At 42.9% G+C, this 20,518-nt stretch overlaps 1 protein-coding gene across 4 annotated transcripts; it reads left to right on the top strand.

The window, feature by feature from the left end:
- The first annotated feature begins 1,331 nt into the window (after positions 1-1,331).
- ell2 (elongation factor for RNA polymerase II 2) lies at positions 1,332-19,022 on the top strand. Of its 4 annotated transcripts, none has more exons than XM_071516551.1 (13): positions 1,332-1,505; positions 4,213-4,260; positions 7,130-7,254; positions 7,406-7,569; positions 10,505-10,764; positions 11,366-11,490; positions 11,975-12,047; positions 12,153-12,472; positions 12,551-12,849; positions 13,422-13,494; positions 14,219-14,390; positions 14,957-15,001; positions 15,953-19,022. In XM_071516551.1, exons 1-13 carry the CDS (start codon positions 1,332-1,334, stop codon positions 16,067-16,069), a joined length of 1,995 nt encoding a protein of 664 aa, XP_071372652.1. In that variant the 3' UTR covers positions 16,070-19,022. The 4 variants fall into 4 exon arrangements, with proteins under 4 accessions (XP_071372652.1, XP_071372651.1, XP_071372650.1 ...); XM_071516552.1 differs by having other exon boundaries at positions 1,350-1,505; positions 12,153-12,486; positions 12,520-12,837; XM_071516550.1 differs by having other exon boundaries at positions 12,153-12,837; positions 13,431-13,494.
- Positions 19,023-20,518: the final 1,496 nt, after the last annotated feature.

Here is a 20,518-nt window from a genome sequence, read left to right as displayed (position 1 = left end):
TGCACTGTGATGTTAAGCTCCCCTCAGGTGACACCTCCAGGGCTCAAAAGCTGTGAAATCAATGAGTCCCATCCAGCCCATACTATTTAGTTAATTGTGTGCACAGCAGGAGACCTGTAGAAACTCACACATCCCTCAGGACGTCTGAAATAAAACAGACTGAGCATTTACCATAAGCACTTACATCAACAAAGAGAAGGTCAACTCTGTGGGAACTGTACCGCCTATTGTTTAGTAGATGAGGGGTGCTGTCAATGAAGGTATTGATGGTATTGAGTGTTGTTTTTAGATTTTCTGTACTTTGTATTGTGCATATGCATTAATCTGTAAACTGAATTAACCACTTTACAGTGTGTATGTTGAGGAAGGGTCAGAGAATCAATTTTCCAATGTGTAAACATACAGGAATTCTTCAACATATGACCCTGTTTGTTTTGAGTTGACCACATAGTCCATGTAGTGTGTGTGTGTGTGTGTGTGTGTGTGTGTGTGTGTGTGTGTGTGTATGTGTGGGTGTGTGTGTTTGTGTGTGTGTGACTAACTTGTCAGGAGGATGGGGGGGCTGAAGAGCTACAGTAATCTGCTGGATTCACACAGGCTTTTCCACACCCTGCCTGAGGCTATGCCACACCAAAATACGCTGCCTAATCACCAGGTCAAGGGGACTGACGCTGGGAGATAGTGGAGGTGCAACACATGTGCCCACTATGCTGATGTCTGATTACATCCCATAATTAAAGAAACTACATGACAGATGATTACAGGCCAATGCAAAGTAGTTCACAATCTTATGTGACATTATTTAGATAATATTATTATTTGGATATTGTTTGAAGGCCTATTAAACAGAATTTGGACAAAAGTGAGAAAGAAATCATAGGTTGATACACTATATTCTAGAAAAGCTATCTTTTAGCACTTGAAGTAGGCTAGAATTAGTTCTACCATGTCAGCAAAACATTTAAAGCATTTGGCAAGGGGTAGGCCTACAGGTGTGTGGTCATGCATATGGCTATGGGCTAACAAAAGCAGGAAAACTACTGAGTTTTTTCTCTTCTAAGTCTTTATAATTCCCCTGCAAGACATCAAAGATGACCCCACTAGTTCTATAAATGGAGAACACCACCCAGCTGGTTATGACCTAAACTACATCAAATCATGGCGCACATCTGTTAGTCCTCTTTAGTGATCTACACTCATATCTTTAGGTTGCTATCTGTTCACTGTAGTTGGGTAGTAACAACTAACTAGCAAGTTAAGACAGTCCTGTGTAGCCAGCAGCTGTAGTCCCTCCCCAGCCCCAGCACAGTGAAGGCAGCCTGGGCTGCTAAATGCTCCAACGTCAGAGGGACGATGGTGGAGGGCTGGTAAAGATGGCGGCGCTCTCCGAGGATGGGAGGTACGGATTGAATTGTGGCCGACAGAGCGCAGACAGAGTCACCGTTTTGCACGTAAAATTGACAGAGACAGCACTGAGAGCCTTAGAGAGCTACCAAAACTGTAAGGTGAGTAAAACAATCGTTTTTCCAGGGTAAATTAGGAGTGTCGTCTGATACGGGTTGTCTCAGCTGGTAACGTTAAGCAAACTGCCACGCACAGCTAAGCTACTAGCTAAGTTGTTGGCACGGCAAGTTTTTGCTGACCAGCTAGCTTTTTGATCAAATCATCATTGTGCCGTGAAATGAATCAGCAGAAGCAGAAAATATTGCTTTTACCTCATGCTCTGGCTAACTTTTATGAACTGTCAAATGTTATTTATCTTAGAAAACCTGTTGGTAAACTTAGACACTCTGATTAGCCAACGTTAGCTCTAAACCTCCTCTGCTGTGCTGGCCAGCCAAGTCCATTTTTTTTCTCGCCAAACTACTTTGGCCAAAGAAGGAAAGTAGTAACTTAATATCGACGAATAAACTAGTCACCAGAATACTCATCTAGCTAACTTACATATTTTTGAAATATACATTTGAAGAATTTAATAACTTGAATGTTTGACATTAAAAGTAACGACGTTGACAAACGTGAACTTAATTCGACGAGGTTGTGTTTTCATCAGGGGCAGGGTTTTCTTTCTTTCTTTCTTTCTTTTTTGTTATATTTGACGTTAATCTAACGTTAACTTTACTATAAGTGAGTGACGTTTCAAGCATGTTAGTGACTGGCCAACTCGCCGTATCAGACATTAGAAGTTGCAACTGGCTTGGAAACCTACATCACAACCTCGCATAAATGAAACTCATCCCAATTTGAATTTGAATTGGACTCCTTCATAGCCACATTGCGGCTAAATGATGCATACTCACAGTGAATGAGCTACGACCTTAGGTGAGAAATATTTTCTATGCGCACGACTATGTTTTGCTTATCTGCGAAATTGCTGAAAATTTTAGCCATATTAACTTATGGTAACATGAGTAGAGTATCCCAATAAGCAAAGATGCAGCTACAAATATATGAAATTTGATACCCAGTACCTCTATTTAGAAATAAATCTGGATACATGTTCTTCATTCATATGTCACATTGGTCATAGTGACATGCATTATTTCTTCACTCACAAGAACCTACTTTCAGCAAATCTACTCAATTTCTCCTCTGAGCAGAATACCACCAGTCATTGTGAAGCATTTGCAACTGAGTGCACTTATGGGGCAGTGCATACCTGTGGAGATTAAATATAACTTGGTAATCTTGAGCTGTACAGATGGTATTATCTTGTTGAGGTGCAGCACAGGCAAACTAAGCTGAGAGACCTCTGCAGCCTGAGGTGCAGAGGCCAAGCTACCTGAGGTTAACCGTGCCATCAACAACACTGTTACATAATACACAGTAGGCCTAGCTCACCACTCAGGGTTGATGTAGTCGAGCATGGGACCACAATGTTCAGAGGTCTCTGACGGCTTTTTATGGCACATGGCGTGTCGGTATGTATACACCAAGTTAATCATAGGTGAAACTGCCCTTGTTCCTTGTCAAACCTGTGCAATACAGATATTGCCATCAGTGGAATTCATGTTTGAAATGTAGTTTTAGTCAGAAAGCACAATTGGAAACGATTGTTTTTTGCTACCCCTGACTGTATCTGAACTGGCATAGCTAGCCATCGCTAAGTTGAAGGAATTCTTTTGTGACAGCCCATGCTACAACCTTATTGGATGTGGTAATGGTGGTCCATACGCTGCATTGAACGGCAGCCTACCATCTCTTGCTGACTGAGCAGCCAAAACTGCCTGCTTTTTGTTTCTCCCCCTCAGTGATGTGTGTGGGGGCTGAACTAGTCACTGTAGTGTGGAAGCTGGCTAACTTTGTCTTTCTGTGGTGACATGAAATGGGATCAGAACTGTGTGTGTGGACTGGTTGGTGTGCGAGTGTATGTTGGAGGATGGGGGGGTGGGAGGTGGTTTTTGGTTTGATCCTTAAACTTCAGTCAGTAGCTAGGAAGAGTAACTTAGCTTACCAGAATCAGCATTTGTGAAATGCAGAAAAACAAGGTTCAGTTTAGGCTGGTTGTAGCCTTAATTATTTGGGCCTTGTTTTATGTTCAAGTTGTATTTTAGAAAGTTCATTTTTCAGACAGGACTTTTGAGCTCCAGAAATGTACAGAGGCTGTTGTTAATAAAGCTCCACATTCCACTCAAACCAGTTGACACGAGACTTTAGAGGCCCATCATCTGGCCAACTGGTTCTACAGCTGAGTGAAGAAGCAGGGAGTCAGCATACACATCCTAATCTATAGTGCGGCAGAAGAGCCACTGCATGTTTGTGGCTGTCCACTTCGTTTCAAGTAGTCACCAACACAAGCCTGCAAACACTGCGCAAAACAAGCAGAAGCTTCAAAAATATCCTCCTCAAAAAAGCCACTGTTTTCTGATGTTATGCAAGTTCCAGCACTTGCGTTCAGATGTCTGAAAGTCAATGCTCCAAGGGAGTGTCTCTAAACCACTTTAAACAAGAAATGGGTAAAGTTGTTAACTCATTCTGTCTCTTTTTATATTTAAAAGTAAGGCTCTGCTGTTTCTGTGGCCACATGTTTGAGTGTTGGCGTGAGAGTTTAATAGGTGTAACATGTCCTGCAGGTTTTAGGCCAGTATTGTCATGAGTGCCCTTTCTATAGCCGTTCTTTGTGACCTCCCAGTCTTGTCTGATTGTCCTGATAAGCCTGTACTTTTCCAACGTGTTGATATGGGGTTAAACTGTGTTTCCATTCGCTTTCAGAATGTACCTTCTTTGCGGCCAACAATACAATTCAAGGGACTCCAAGGCGTAAGTACATCTTTCCCCTTGGGGTAGGGGAGGGTGGATCATATCCCAAATTATGAATACTCTATTCTTGTCTGGAACAGAAACAGTTAAGAGTTAAGTTAGAGTTTCATCACAGACAGATTGCAAATGTGATTGCAAATCACACCGCTTGATTTTGAATACATATATGACCAATATGTAGATCCAATGTGTTGTTGTTTCTTCGTGCAGTGATGTACCAACACTGAGTTTTTGTATAGGCTGTTTATAGAGATACATGGATTCCAATTTCTCAGAACCATTGGGCCTCATTCACAAAACTTTTCTTAAATTGTTCTTACTTTTGTTCTTAAGAAACATGCCTATGCAAAACCAACATGGGATTCATGAAGCATGCGCAGAGTCTCGATTTTAGCATATTCCAGGTGTATCTGATGATGAATGCCATTTGTTCCTTAATTGGATGCGCGTGCCTGTTAATGCTGATTAGCATAGGTAGATGCCCTGGCAACTCCATAAAAGGCCTGCTGTCTGAAGGGTCGTGCGCAAATGGAAAGCATTACTGGAGTGGTGGAGAATGGCAGACAGACCCAAGAAGAAAAATTAAAACTCTGGAATAGAAGTGTTGTTGTCGGGAGTGAACTTTTTAAAAGTGTAAGCGGTGGAGTGACAGCAACTGAGAAAAAAAAACATGGCAAGAAATTACTGATGCTGTCAATGCTGCAACATCAGAAACACACACTTTGAATTAAATGAAAAAGAAACGGTTTGACTGAAGTTAAGTTAGGGTTAGTCTAATTCCAAATAGATGCAGTTTATTAGCTACAGGCGGACGGCAGGGCACTGTCAAAAGGATTGGGGGAATAATATGGAGACTGTGCTGTCAGGTGTCCAGTCATCAGCGGAGTTGGACACTGGTTTAATTCAAGCAGCATCTCCATCTGATGGTAAACTCAGACTTTAGACTATTTAATAATACTGTTGGTTTTGACTGTAGCTATTGACAGGAGCTTTCTTTCTGCGGTGTCCAGGCACATCCAACAGCCTTCCAGCTCAGTATGCTGTGCTCGCTCTGTGGTGGAGCCAGTGCACGTATGATAATTATATGATCGCTGCTGAGGGGTCTGAAGATTTATCAGTTGTGGCTTTAGCAATGTGGTCAAGGCAGAACCTCTATCACCTAGAGAAAAACTAGTTAGTCTTGACTCTGGTTAATTTAACTTCCATTCAGTCTAATATGCGCTGTGCGTCTCCAGCAGCACCTGCTCAAGACGCACGACCACCCTACTGTTCTGCAGCACCAACGAGTTGTGGCTCCCTCCTGGAATGGGGAAGCCACATGTAGGAGGTTTAGGTTGGCGTCACAAATTAATTAATAAAATATGGTGTGTTATTGTTTGCGATTTAAATAGGGAAATGCGTTTGGAGACGGTGCTTTGATGCGCACTCTGTTTCTCCTGTGGTAAGATAAGATAGAACTTTATTGATCAATAAATAATATAATAATATGTATGATTTTTTATATATATATATATATATATATATATATATATACACGATAATAATTAATCACTTTAATCACTTATGTTTACAATTGAATAGAATTGCCTATAAATTTGTTCATTTCAGCCTATAGCTTTGTTAATATGGTTATTATCACCAGGCTTACAAATGGAAACACATTTTGTTGTTAATATGAGGTCTGGAACTGCTTTAATAGATTTTGCTTAAAGATTAAGGCATTCTAAGTAGAAACCACTTCATGCGTAATGCCCCCACGCATGTTTCCAAACACACGTAGATTTTTATTGTACCAAAGAACAAATTCAGGTAAGAAAAAAAATGATGAATACCGAAATGTTTGTGGAAACGTTCGTAAGTACACTTTAAGATCAAATCTGATCGTATGCACGTTTTGTGAATGAGGCCCACTAAGAGTAGTGAGTACTTGATCAAATTAAAGTGAATATATTGCATTTATTTATTCAACAAGCAAATTAGGCTATACATTGACCATTTTATAACAATCTTCATTCAAATAAAAAATAAATCATTGTAATGAAAAATATGCCACAGAACATAAAGTAGAAGATACAGCCTCTCTTTTTTTACACTGGTCAAACACAACTTATTGACAGACTCTCAAGAACAGAGCTTATTTAGAATACATTAACGGTTAAAGAACAGTGCAGAAGGTTACAATATCAGGATAGTTTCATTTGCTGGATGCTGGAATGGTGCCGATCCGATACTATAGATACTGTGCACCTGTAGTTATTTATATTTTCAACTAACATTACAATGTGAGTACCGACCATTGAACTGATATAGCTATTGCTGTTGAAGTAATGTATTTAAAGGAGAGCACTGTAAATACTACAAACCTTAAAGTATCCGACGAACTGTTCACACACAGACACACATACTGGAAAGTGTCAGACTCTCCCAATGTCTATAAATACTGCTCTGCCATCTCATCTGTAGCTTAGTCCATGATATAGAAACCAGCTGAGACGCACACATACAGCCTCCCCTTAGCTGCTCAGACCTCAAAGACCCTCCTGTGTCATGCTAGCTCCCATGCTGTTCACATCACACCCTGTAGCTCAGATGTAGACGCTGCTAGAGGTATGTACATACACACACATTGAACTGTAAGGGGATCTGCTAACTAGACCATAAGAGCCGAGGCCTAGTTCCAAGGTGTTTTCACAGATGGTTGTGTTTAGCATGTGACTGCCTTATATTCAGAAACTAACTAAATTTCTATGGCAATCCACCTTAGCCCAATTCATTACCTCAGGCACTACGTAGGAAAAACGGATAGATTATGAAAAATTGCTTCTTCTTATACTTGCTTATTCTCCATGTTTGTGTGAACCTTTTACAGCGCATTAAAATTCCCAAGACAGATTCCTCCTCAGACGCCTTCCAGAATTTTGACTTCTACTTGTCTAACGTGGGCAAGGACAACCCTCAGGGAAGCTTTGAGTGCATCCAACAGTATGCGCCGAGGTAATGTAGTGGTTGATGGCAGTCGCTGGTCAGTTGAATAACCTTTTAAAGCAACCAGTCTTGGGTTGCTCTCTTACCACACGTTAGAATGTAATCCCTCTTTGCCTGCCATCTCACCTCTCTGTCTCTCCCACTCCCTCTCTGTCTCTAGCTCGGGAGCCTCACACCTGGCATCGCTGGGGACGGTACAGGACAAGGTCACAGTGTGTGCCACCAATGACTCCTACCAGGTGACACGGGAGCGTATGACCCAGGCCGTGGAGGACACACGTGAACGTGGGACCAAAGTCATCAAGCCTGGGGGCCAGTACAGAGGTAGGGCCCTGTCTGCATTCTCACTTACTACTTAAAAACATCCAACTGCTGATCTGCAACTCCCACCGTCAGATGCCAGGCTGGATCCCTGCACACCAACATGGCTTTACATCCTATCAACACCTCTCCTCTCTTTTCAGACTCAGTCCCTTTTGAGGGACTGAATAGGTGAAAGCTGACAGCCTGGCTCCATTCAAAGCCATTTTTGTGGCTGACTAAGCCATTTTGCCGTCTCAGTGTTTTCCAGATTAGCACTCTGACTGATAAGGGCCAAAGGAGGCAGATGAAGCTATTTCTGTCGTATTGACACACAGCCTGCCAGAATGCCACAGAAATGGCTGAAGTCTTGCACTCCCTCCAGCAAGTACTGTGCATATTTAGCACCTACCACTTGCAAACAATCAAGGCTTGCTCTGCCTGCGCCCTCCTACACTTGATGTACACAAACGCTTGTGAGCCAGTTTCCTGTCCACTGCGCCACTTAGCGCCTGGATTTGGGTCACACAAGCAGAAAAGTAAAAGTAATCTTGGATAATCTAATTTGGCTCGTCGCTCTCTCACAGCCGCACCCACATGTCTTATCTAACTCAGCGGAGGTAGGAGAAGGGTTGTGCAATATAACAGCTTCTATTAATGTACTGTCCCAAATTTGGCTCTTCTTTAACCCACTGATGCCAATTTTTGCCACGGTTCAACAATATGTTTTGTTCAGTATAATTGGAGATGGCTCATCCAAGAGGTTTGATGCCACCCCAATACCCCATTTGGCCCGTATGATATCTAACACTTAAAGGCTTTGTGTGATATTTAATTCATCGTCATATAAATACTACTTTTTCCATAGCTTTTTTGTTGTTGATAATGTAACTTAAATATAAATCTATAGCTTTGATATGGCAGTGTTTGGCTGCAAGTGCAGCCAAAAATACAAAATCTAGAAAACACTGAAGAGGCGCAGCTCCTTCACTCAGTAAAACCACTTTATTTATTCAGCTTTAAAAAAGTCATGGTTAAAAAGGTCATTAACATTTCGGCCCATTGCAAGGCCTTGGTCAGAATACATGTCAGTGTTTGAGTGGACAGACTATGTAACCTCTTGATTAATTAGAGGCAGCGGAACCTAATCAGCAGAGGAGGCCAAGGGGTCTTTCCTGGTTCTAGGAGCCCTGGGAAACGGAGTAGAGACAAGCAACATAACGTGTAACTATAGCAGCCGGACTGAGGGTTGTAGTACTGTGCTAAGACTAAACCACAAACATTGACATGATAATCAACAGTCAATACAGTCTGTTTCTTGAACATTATACTGTTGTAGCCTCAGTTAATTATTAAGCTGAATAAAAACGCATGTCTGCACTGTTTACAGTACATATCAGCTGTAGTTTGTTCTCTTGCTAGAATCCCTTCAAATATCAGGTGTCACTTTTGGCTCAGAAGTCAGGCTCACTCCACAAACTTGAAAAGTCAGTTAAAACTTCCTCGGGTCTGTTTTGTGGCCCTTGGGGATCTATTTGCATACACCGGCCCAGATGGAAACTGGGAAACGAGAGGAGCAGCATAGAAAAGGGCGGGACACTGGCATGTAGCAGCTGGTTTAGAGCGAGCGCCCTATTAACCAATGCAAAAGGGGCCTTTAAGTTCTCCTTGTTTCCAGAGGCTGTTAGTTTCAGGTAACAGCCTGTAACTTGTATTTCATGGGAACCTGTTCAAACCTTGTCATTATGAATGTGGTGGCATTTAACATTTAACGATCAATACCACCACGTGGCTGTCATAACATTTAAATGTGCAATTAAGCTGCCATACTCTTGCCTTGTTTAACCCCTGCTGCAAGTCAAGCATGTGGAGTCACTAGGCAGACTATTTCTGAAGGGGAAAGCTTACTACCAGCTGACGCAAGCTATTCACCTGCGGCAGTCTGTCATCAGCCTGTGACACAACAAAAACTGTGTGTGAGCCTGCAACCCCTCAGACTGCTCTTAGTCTCTCAGCATTTAGCCAAGGAAGGGGGGCAGCAAGTTTTTTCCCCTCTCTCTCTCTCTAACCTTAATCTCTTAAAGAGCTTTTAGAATTTCATAATGACTGGGAAGCAGTATGGGGACATGTCAAGGCATCCTGACTAAGCACATGGCTTAGCACAGAGCAGAGGTGTCTTGGGCTCCTGATGATCTCGACTCTTCCATGTATATCAGGTTCTCCAAACTAATCCTAGTTGATGCATTACAGAGAGTTGTACTCCAGTCCATTATATGCCTACTGTTTTTCTGTATGCAAATGATTACCCTCCAATGATTGCCCCTTTTTCTTTTGTCCTTGTGGTTGTCTGTCAGACGGGAATTATCGCCGTGAAACCCAGTCGTTTATTGTAGTCATGATTTGTTGAATTGAAATATGTGGTACTTTTTTGGTGGTATATGTTTGCCACTTTTACCCTCTCAGTCCGGTTCCCAAGGTCCAGTGGAGATTGGGTCTGATTTATTTAGCAAATGCAACTTTCTCAATCCATGAAATTGCCTCCTTGTCTGTTGTAGGGAGTACTCCTTTTAGAAAGGAGCATGAAGCTGATGTGCTCTATTGTTTGAACCTCTCCTCAAGCACACAGTGAATTTGGGTCCTGCCTTGTTTATGAAGGCTGGCCAGGTAGGGGCCATGGTCGGTCTTATTGAGAATGGTCATTTCTCTCCTTGGGAGGATGGTGCCAGGTGGAGATGGGGGTCAGTAGGTAGTTGAAGATGTCTGCATAGATTGCTGGGCAGGAGTGGTGTTGAGCGAATGGTCCCTGTTGCACATGGTTACATTAATCTGGATATCAATGTGATGAACTGGACATGTGATGGCCTGTAGCAACTAGCTCCAGATCATCAGGACCCATACTTTACTGCAGAGATGGAGAGGGGGGCTTGATGTGTAATCCTCTTGTATTTTCTGCCCCTAGGAAAGCAAGTCCATATCCGAAAACCGGCGCCGTTGGCCCCGGAGGTGGTCCCAGAGCGCAAGCGCTCCACACCCATCAACCCAGCCAACACCATCCGCAAGTGCCTTGCCAATAACCCTGTGTCCCAGCGGCCATACCGCGATCGCATTATCCACCTGCTGGCGCTGAGGTCCTACAAGAAGCTGGAGGTGCTGGCCAGGTTGCAGCGGGATGGGATCAGCCAGAAGGACCGCAGCTCCCTTGGTACCACCCTACAACAGGTACGTGAGGCGGAAGAAGGCATTTCCTGCTAATCTAGGCATGTGCATGGTCACTGCAAAGGTTTGTTGGAGAATGTCTGGAGGAGGAGTCATCTTCTTTAAAGGCAGTTATTAGGCATAACTGTGCTTTGTCAATATTGAGAAAGCAACTGTAGAAAGGGCAAGCCAACCACTCATTTGTATTGACAATGGGGGGGGTGGGCTACAAGTTGTATAGGAGGAATAGCATTTCTCACAAAAGCTGATATTTACCATAGGCATATGTCACTAGCAGTTATGTGCTTAAAGTGAATTGTGTCTTCTCTGCCCCAAAGATCCCCTTGCCCTTCTCAAACATTTGAGGATAGTATGCAAATCACTCTGAGAAAATCCTGGTCACTGCACAATGGCTTCCATTCACTTTGTTTTAAGACTAAGTGGCTTGTTTCTTGCCACAGTCATACATTTACATGCACAGATGTTTAGCCAGCCCAGCACAGGAAATGGGAAGTTTCTATACATATATACGTATATGTTGTACACTTCTGATGCTGAGATAGTTCAGCTTTCAAACTGTCTGTCTGTGTGTGTGTGTGTGTGTGTGTCTTTGTGTGAGAAACAGGTGGCAAATCTGAACCCCAAAGACAACTCGTACTCGTTGAAGGACTTCATTTACCGTGAGGTCCAACGAGACTGGCCTGGCTACTCTGAAGATGAAAAGACCCAGGTTGACAGGATGCTGGCTCGGTACAGAAATTGTTCTTTTGGCTTCAGAATCACACTCTAGGCTTCAGGACATAATTGCTCGAACTAATTAAGCAGACATTTGCATTTTTATGGCATGGATTAATCAGGTCTGATACTTTTCTTGGTCTTGTTTACTTCATTGCCGTACGTGTGAAAGAGTGCTTATGTGCATCTGCTCATCAGTCAGGCAGCACCAAGAACTTAGATGCAGAGCTTTCAGCCTCTCATATTGGCTTATTCTTATCATGGTTTGTATGCAGGATCCAATTTAGGTCAAACTTATCTCAGTGGATAATGAGACAAATGAAAAGTGTAACAACATTGAAGTAGACCTACAAATTAAACCCAATGGATTAATGTTAATATAAATATTGTTTGTTTAGCAGGTCCTAATGTAATCATAGTAAAGCGCTTCCCCCTAACATGCCCTTTCTCTGCTCCAACCCCGTTCCCCACCACCACCACCCTTTCCTTTCTCTAACAGCAAATTGGGTCTTCCTACTGAGGCACTTTCATCAAGCAGTTCTCCTAAAGACGGTGTCTCTGCATCCCCACAGGTAACCACACAGACATACATGCACACATTGACACGCGCGCGCACACACACACACACACGGTGAAGTAAGCAATTGTTCTCCTAAATTTTGGTTGTGCTCTTGCAGAAGCGGCAGGCAGAGTTTGACTTCATCGATCCTTTGGCGCCAAAGAAGGCCCGCATCTCCCACCTCAGCAATCGAGGGCCAGCCGCATCCTCGTCCTCTGACCGCCGCGAGGACGGGAGCAGCCCCAGCACTAAGCGTTCATCGCTACCTGCCAGCGTCACCTCGGCCCCACCCTCCCACCTCCCCATCTCCTCCCACCCTCCTGCACCCTCTCACCAGCAGCCCAGCCCGGCTTCCAACTCCAACTCGCCCAGCACCCCCGAGGGCCGCGGCACCCAGGACCTGCCACTGGACCAGAGCTCCTCCTGCAGGGACCCTTCGCCCAGCCCCACCCGTAGCCCCCTCTCCTCCGACAGGACCCCGCAAGACCGCTACCGCCCCCCTGTCCCGGTCCCCAGACCAGCCACTTCCCCCAGCCCTCTTCCTCGCACCTCCCTCACAGTTACCTCCACTGTCGTCATCAGCCCTCCCTCGTCCAGCAGTACTAGCAAGAAGTCCAAGAAGAAGTCCAAGAAGCACAAAGAGAAGGACCGAGAGAGGGAGAAAGAGAAACGGAAGGAGAAAGGCAGCTGTAGCCCTACCAGTGTAGCAGACCAGGCTGAGGAGAGTCATAGACCCAGGAAGAGGCACAGTGCTGAGGAAGAGTTGAGAGAGGTCATCACCAAGAATCCCCCAAAAGACCAAGGTGTGTGTTCCTGTGTCGGTTAATTATCTGTATAACCAAATGTTTCAAGAGTTAAATGGCCTACCAAACACTGCCTGATCAAGTATTTGGATTCTTGCACGGCTGTCAGCTTACTTTGGAATCTAGCTTAGCATGTTTCAATGTATATGTCTGCAGTGTCTCGTTCTGCAGCCCATCCAACCACATACAGTTTGCTCTTTGATTATATTTGCCTGAACATGTTGAGGCGTTGAACCGTTCTCTACTTTTCTCTGTGGTCTTTACTTCTGGTTGACTTGATGTTGTAAATCTTATGCGTGTAGTTTTCAATGCTCTGTTGACTCCTACTCCTACATTTTTGTGCCTCCCTCTTTTTCGCTGAAAACCCACTGAAACGTTTTTTTGCTACATATATTTTTCTATCCCTGTTTTGACAATTGGTGTGTTTAAACACACCAGGGTATTCAGTGATCCAGTAGAATAAACAAAGTAAAATGTAAAAATAATGTGTTCTTTTTTAGATGATATATTATTGATTCTGTGTATTATGGATTATCAGCATAGCACCTACATTCTAACACTAACCTGTTTGTCTCTCTTCTCAGATTCCTCAGACAAAGAGAAGGCTGTCCACTCTACAGACTTCTCTTCCACCATTGAGATGCCAGACTATGTAGTGTGAGTAACCCTGATACTTTTTAAAGGATCTATGTTGCAACAGTGTGGCTTTCTTCTTTCTAAAAGTGTGACCCTCAGCTACCTCGCCTGCATTGACTTTTTTTCTTTTTCCTTTTTTTTTTTTCAACAACATGATTCGAAAAGCAAAAAATTATTACACTTGGCTACCGTGTAAAGACAGTGAACCATGTCGATAAACAAAAGCAAGAGAATTGGGACACATGTAATGCAACGATAAACACATCTGTGTTTAAGTTGCACACAGTCTGGTATTCTTCAAGCATGTTTGAGCAGGAGGGCTGATCTAGGATTGGTTTTACCTTTCGGATCATCATGAATGAGTGCAGGGAACATGTCAGTCATTCCGGATCAGGCCTCCCACACTGAAAGGCTTTATAGATGTTTGACGGGGTTTCCACTGGAAAACACCTCTCTAAATATTCCAGAAATTCCATGACCAGATGGGAAAGTTGGGGAATTTGATAAACTCTCTGGGGAAGTCAGGGAATATAATGGGATTTTACAAATGGGTCACATTACTGGAATATACCAGAATGTATTTTCCAACTTTCACACATTCAGTGCATTAGCTGGTGGATTAGATAGAATTGATCTGAATTAGTTCTAGAAAATTGGAATTTACATTATGGCCACGGTGGGGACACTGGTTTGCCCATACTGGTTGGAAATGACTGACCTGTGTGATTGTGACCCGTGTCTGCAGGAAGTACATGCCGTTGGTGTCCATGGACCAGCGGCAGAGCTACAAGGATGACTTCAACGCAGAGTATGACGAGTACCGCCTCCTGCATGCCCGTGTGGAGAGCATCACCCGCCGCTTTACCCAGCTGGATGCCCAGTGCCGGAAGTTGGCACGTGGCACCAAAGAGTACCAGGTCATTTCTCTTGCTCCTGTACTCATTTAGTGTGCATGTATTGGTATGGTTTAGTTTTAATAATTGTTTAGAAGGCTAGGAATATCCCAGTGGTGTCTCCAAGATGATGGCCATATGCCAGTTCCTTCTCTAAAGCCAAATATGATCCCAATTGAGCATTTAAGGTAATTTTTTCATCTGATACAGCATATGCCATCACTGTCATGAAGTCTCACAGCCCAGGTAGTCAATTACAATCAATATATTAGGTGTGAATCATTGACCCCGACTGTGAATGGACCAAAATCATTACACCATTATAGAGCTAGTGTCTTTATGCTGGTGTTCCGATTAGTTTGCCCATTCCAAGCATATAGCTAACAATAGTGTACGGACATAAAAGTTTTATTTCTACGTGACCTGAATGTATTGTTTACATTATTTCAACCCATAGTATATATATATAAAATGGTGTATACTGTCTTAACACTTTTTCTATTATACATGTTGGTGAATACAGGGTAGATTATATTTTCATGATATTTAACTGCATTAGGAGTGATAAATCTTCATTTCAACTTTTCCAGAAGGTACATGAAGAAGTGCTGAAAGAGTACAAGAAGATGAAACAAGTGAGTAATTATACAGACTGTTTGATTGGGCTCATTCCTGTAGACCATTAAATTATACATAATTATACTTCATTATGAGCTGTATTGATTGGTTAGGACCATCAAAGAATTTACATTCCGTACAGTTAAGTTTTAGTCTCGCAAGCCAGACGAGTGTCGCGAGTTGATCACACTGCAAAAAACATCTGGCCTTCTCTCTCCTAGAGCGATTTGATTTGGGGAGTTGCCACCTTGCATTATTTACATGTTCAAACCAATCTGAACAACAAGTCATATGATGTAGACACAGTGCCCCGCTAAGTAGCTGGTAAACAATGATGCAGCTTAGCACATGAGTGATCCAATCAGATTTTCTTGATACAATGTAGATGAGCGCATGTTCTGCTATTTATCATTCAGCAACCATGATTCCAGAGATTTCCCAAAATCGTGGATCTGGTCCTCCATCAGTCCAACAATCACAGACACTATGAGTATTGGTTTCTCTCTCCGTGACGTTTTTCCTCCACCACCAAGGGAGCTAGCCAAATACAGTAGGAAAAAGAGTGAAAAATCTTTTCCTATATATATGTATAGTTGTCCTTTTTAAATGCATTTGAAATTCTGAAATAAAAAGATATTGCTTAATTGATACAGCTAATACTGCCACACGCCATCACCGCCATTGGTGTTCGTTTCTGCTGCATAGCGTCTCGCCCCCCTTGGATCAGCCCCACAACCGTGTCTGCTTTCCACTGTCCACTTTGTGGATGAACCCAACTTATTCCTAGGCTCCTATTGGGGAGGGAGGCCAGACATTTCTCACAGGACTCGCAAGACTTGTCTGGCTTGCGAGGCTAGTTGAGTTTGACAAAAATGTCTTATGGCAACACTGAATCCAAACACAGCAGGAGTTGCTGTTCGGGTGACACATGGAGTCTGACACTGTGTGCGTGTGTGTCTGTTTTGCAGCACAGCCCCAACTACCACGAGGAGAAACAGCGCTGCGAATACCTGCACAACAAGTTGGCCCACATCAAGCGTCTGATAGCTGACTTTGACCAGCGCAGGGCCCAGGCCTGGTGCTAAGAGCACAGCACAGCTTGCCAGGCCTCCCAGTACATCTTCACTAATCAGTATTGAGAGCGGAGTGTCGAACCGGGAGGGGGTATCCAGCTGGCTCTTATTTATTAATACCCCCTCTGTTACTGCCTCCACTACAACCTCCCTCTGCCCTCCCCTCCCTTTTCCCGTTGTCCTCCTTCATTCCTTCCTTCTTTCCTACCTTTTGATTCCACAGGCTACATTGTTGCCTGCAGTCTTGAAATTCTTACTTTCACTTCACCCTCCCTCTTTTTGTTTTCTCAATGGTTTTACCCAAAGCTCCTCTGGAATTCCATACCACTGGACCAGAGGAACGAGCTACATGCATGTGTGAAGGGGTTTGGGGAAAACTTAACTCTTCTAACCTTTTGAAGGACTTTATCTCAAGACAAAAAAGAACAAAAAAATAAGGTATTTTTGAGCAGCAGAGAAAATATTAACATGTATTTAAGTAAAAGAAAAAAAGAGGGAGATCTATTTATTTTGGGACTCATAGTACAAAGGAAGAGTCCACAGATGATTTATTGTTTAAAAAGAAAAGTTTAACTTTTGTCGAAAACAATGCAAAAAAATACCATGGGCCTTATGTGTTTGACTTTCTGAAGCCATTTTGCACGCAAGATCCATATGTCATCTCAATCGGCTAGGATGGCTCTCCTGCCTCATTTCCTCTCCTTTCTTACTCACTACAAAAACTGTACTGGATAACTTTGCTCCAACACATTGCTGTCTGCTGTGCTGAGTTCTAATCTGAAAAGGAAGGAAATGAGACTAACAGAAGTCGTCACTTGAGCCGATTGAGACGCAACAGTAAGTGTGCATGGATTGTAAATTTAGTTGTGATGGCCATGTGGGGTGGTGAGCTTGGGGTAACTAAAGGAGTATGTTCCCCTGTCAGTAGGGGGCAGTATTCCCAGCACCAACAGTGTTTAATGTTCACGGTGCGTTATGGGTGCCTTAAGGTGTTTACACTCGGAAACGTCGAGTTGGGCAGACCCTTAGGGTCCCCGAGGCTACACAGAGGAACTACAACTGCCTGGCAACAGGCTGCGTGTGTGTGTCTGTGTGTGTGTCTGTGTGAGTGTCTGTGTGTGCGTGTTGGAGAGGCGGGGGAAAGAAGGGAGCGTTAAGCCTGGGTGGTGTCCGAGTGTTACAAAGTGTATGAGTGTGTGTATTTGCATGATTGCGCGTTAACAGGAGTGACCGGTGAAAAGAAAAAAAATAACAAATGTGGAAAAAAAGTGAGAAAATGAAAAAGAAAAAAAAGCTGCTATAGTGTTTGTTTGAGCAGCCAGAGCACTCAGGATCAACCTGGCTGGAGTAACAGTACCTGTTCTTAATTGAGGAGATGTGGAGGGTCTTTTATTTCACAGTAGCCCGACTCTTGGCTCTGGAAAGGACCGCAGCCACCTCTTCAGCTTTATCCAATGGCAAACAGTCTATTTTCTGTTTTGACAGGAAGCAAAAATATATCATCCCCCAGAGGACAAATCTGTATTACAATGATAAATGTATTTGATTCTCAATTTGAGTTCTGCCGTAATGGCTGAGCAGTGGAAGAATTCAGAATGGCATTTTTTTCCAACTTTAATGCTGATTTAGTTTGATGGATGGATGAATGGGTTCTATGAAAAATGAGAATATATTTTTGAGTCTTTATTTCAACAAGGGAAAATTATGTTTACAAACCTGTGTTAGAATGTTTGCCAAAAAATTAAATACTTTTCTGGTGTTGCATCCGTGGAGTAAAATTTCTGATTTGGTCTTAATGTTTGGAAACACCAGACACTGATACTGGACTGTGTTCTCTTCCATGAAAAATAAGTTGAGTAGCCAACTGTGGCGTTTGGGTATGAGAAGAGGAATTTATTCACTCTCTTAGAAAGACCAATAACTGTAGTGTTTACTCTCCGGCGTTGCAGTGGCCCTTCTCAGCAATCTTGTCTCATGCATACTCAAATAGTTTTGGACATGCAAGCATATATGTCCTATATTTGAAAGGTGTGGCACCATTTATTGAAATGGAGTTGATTCAAGATTGCCCTGCTCTGTTTTCACCTTTTGATTTGGTTGTGGCATTCCGTCAAATAGCCAGTCTCTGCAGTGGACTGGTTGATGTGGCGGGCTGTCAGACCCGACTGGCATGAATTCAGATTCTCTCCCATCTCATCACAGATCGCCCTTTCAGTCAGTGACAAGCCCCTTCATGATCAGGGATTTATTTTGGATGTGTATTCAGCACTTTTATCTCCAAGGTGTCACAACATGAGTATCAAACGGCAGAAGACAAATGTCTCCAGAGTGTAGGCTCCACTGCCAGAGTAGATTTACACTTGCTCAACTGTGGGGGTCACTATTCTGGTTTATTTTTCCTGCTTTCCATTGCAACAGTCATTTCCCAGAATGTGAGTCATTAAGGGCTAACACAACAGCCAAATATGTGCAGGAGGCCGGGGCTTTACACACAGGTTTTGTCTGTCACCTTGCCTCCTCTCAGCCTCCCATTTTTTTTTTTTTTTGAAAGACTGGGCACCAATGTGGCATTAGTGCTGCTGAGCCCCTCTCCCTGCCGGCCCCCTGGGGAAGCGTGAAGCACATGCTAATCGTTAATCGCTCTCATATGGCAGCTCGAGGGATGGCTGTCCCCGCCGCGACCCTGCGGGGCTCGCGTTAGCAAAGACATGGGTCAGAGGAGATTTGCTTGAAGGGGGTCTTAACAACATGGCAGGGCTGGAAGTGACTCATCACAGCGGGAGGAGGGAGGGAGGGAAGGGCTTTGAGCAACTGAAGAGTCTTAATGAGAAAATGGCAAACAAAAGCAAAAAAAAAAAAAAAATCCTTGGGAATGTTTTGATGAGAGAGACCACTGAAAATTAAGTGAATTTTGAGTGAATTCTGAGCCTGCCCACATGATAATGTACAAATCACTTCAATAAAAGTCAACTTAGTTCTACCTGGAAAGTTGTGGCCTTTTTTTTTAAAATGCACATCCTAGTCTTTTGATCTGTTTGGTTTCCCCGACATCCATGTGAAATAATAAAATATGTATTCAAAGAAATTAGTGAGGTTACACATTTTGCGTATGACCTGACGTTTTGCCTAAATGCTAAATATTAGCTTCACTGTTTTTTGTTTTCTCCGGATGCAGGAGGTTCAGCAAGAGATTCAAAGTCTGTTGGTCTTTTAAACTGTTGCCAAGATAATAGTTAAATAATCACTGCATTCTTCAAAGCCACCAGGATATAGATTTTTTTTTTTGTTTAAATCATTCCAGTAGACTATGCCCCTTGACCCCATTAGCATATTTGAGGCATTGCCCTTTTTTAGTGTTACTATTCTATGAACTGCTAAAGTATGTAGCGAACATGCACTGATCACAAAGATCATGTGGCCCAATAGATGCTGACCTTTGTAGATGTAAAGGAATGGTCTGATAAAGGCAAGAGGATGCAAACCCAAAGAGTCACCACCTGTTAAATGCATCAGTCCATGACAGGGTCAGGGTCAATCTACCTTCATTAAAACAAATTATTCAGCAAGTTGATTTTTCTTAATAAAGAAAGAGCTTTCTTTAAAAGATTCAAATATCCAGTCTTGAAGGAAAGAATAGAGAATTCCTTGTCATAAGCTGATGAATAGCAGTTTCACATTACATTTTGAATTAAAACTGATTAGACTCTAACACTAGACTATGACCCTGTTCCCCTGTTGGGCCCAGCCAGGTGTAGACCATTACCCTCGTCTACCCAGCACTTACATTTCCACATTAACATATTTACTTCACTGTTAAACCATAGGTAATAAAATTTAAACCTGGTGAGGTTCTGAAGCTGGCCCACTCTTCCATGGCTTCTGCATGTCTTTGAATAATTTTAACTTCTCAATATGCAAACTGATTTATCAGTCACTTCATTCTGTACATTAAAGAAGGGTTCTGGTCTGATGCAGTTTCACTTCTTTCGCACCAAGACTCCAGCTCCTTGGAAATATGACCCTGGACTCTCCTCTCTGACTGGATCCAAAGCTTTCCCAGCACTAGAGTGAACATGGAAAAGGTGACTGTTTGGACAGCTGGAAGCAGCTTCTGCCTCCAGGTTCCAAGCAGTTTTGTGGCTGAGAAGACCTGGTGAGACTGGTTTAAATGTGTCAGTGGCAAGTGTGACACTACACATTTTGGGCTGTGATTAAATTAAATGTATCATTTTCATTTTTAAAATAATATATTCTATATATGTAAAATGTAATTAATCATACAGAGTTTGCAGTCTTACAGACCTATGAAGGCATTGAGTAACTGTTAAACTGCAAACTACATAATGGTCAGTAAGGGCCTGTAGGCAAATCCAAGCCTTATCACCGTGACCTGAGATGCCTGATCATCTACAGTCATGTCCTCAGAACAATCCATGAAACCAGGTCTGTGCTAAAGTGATT

This window comes from Centroberyx affinis, unplaced genomic scaffold (assembly GCF_046629955.1).
Source record: "Centroberyx affinis isolate AG114_WGS23_722 - 3 ecotype Tasmania unplaced genomic scaffold, CSIRO-AGI_Caff_v1 ptg000409l_1, whole genome shotgun sequence".
Classification (NCBI taxonomy): Eukaryota; Metazoa; Chordata; class Actinopteri; order Beryciformes; family Berycidae; genus Centroberyx; species Centroberyx affinis.
This window is presented reverse-complemented; position numbering and strand designations above follow the sequence as displayed.

What these genes read in the sequence shown, in the direction of transcription:
- ell2 (XM_071516549.1), top strand. Translation starts at nt 1,332, where the DNA reads ATGCTCCAACGTCAGAGGGACGATGGTGGAGGGCTGGTAAAGATGGCG. An exon ending in AATTCAAGGGACTCCAAGGC is followed by an intron (nt 4,261 to 7,129) that starts GTAAGTACATCT and finishes AACCTTTTACAG; the next exon opens with CGCATTAAAATTCCCAAGAC. An exon ending in GCCTGGGGGCCAGTACAGAG is followed by an intron (nt 7,570 to 10,504) that starts GTAGGGCCCTGT and finishes TTCTGCCCCTAG; the next exon opens with GAAAGCAAGTCCATATCCGA.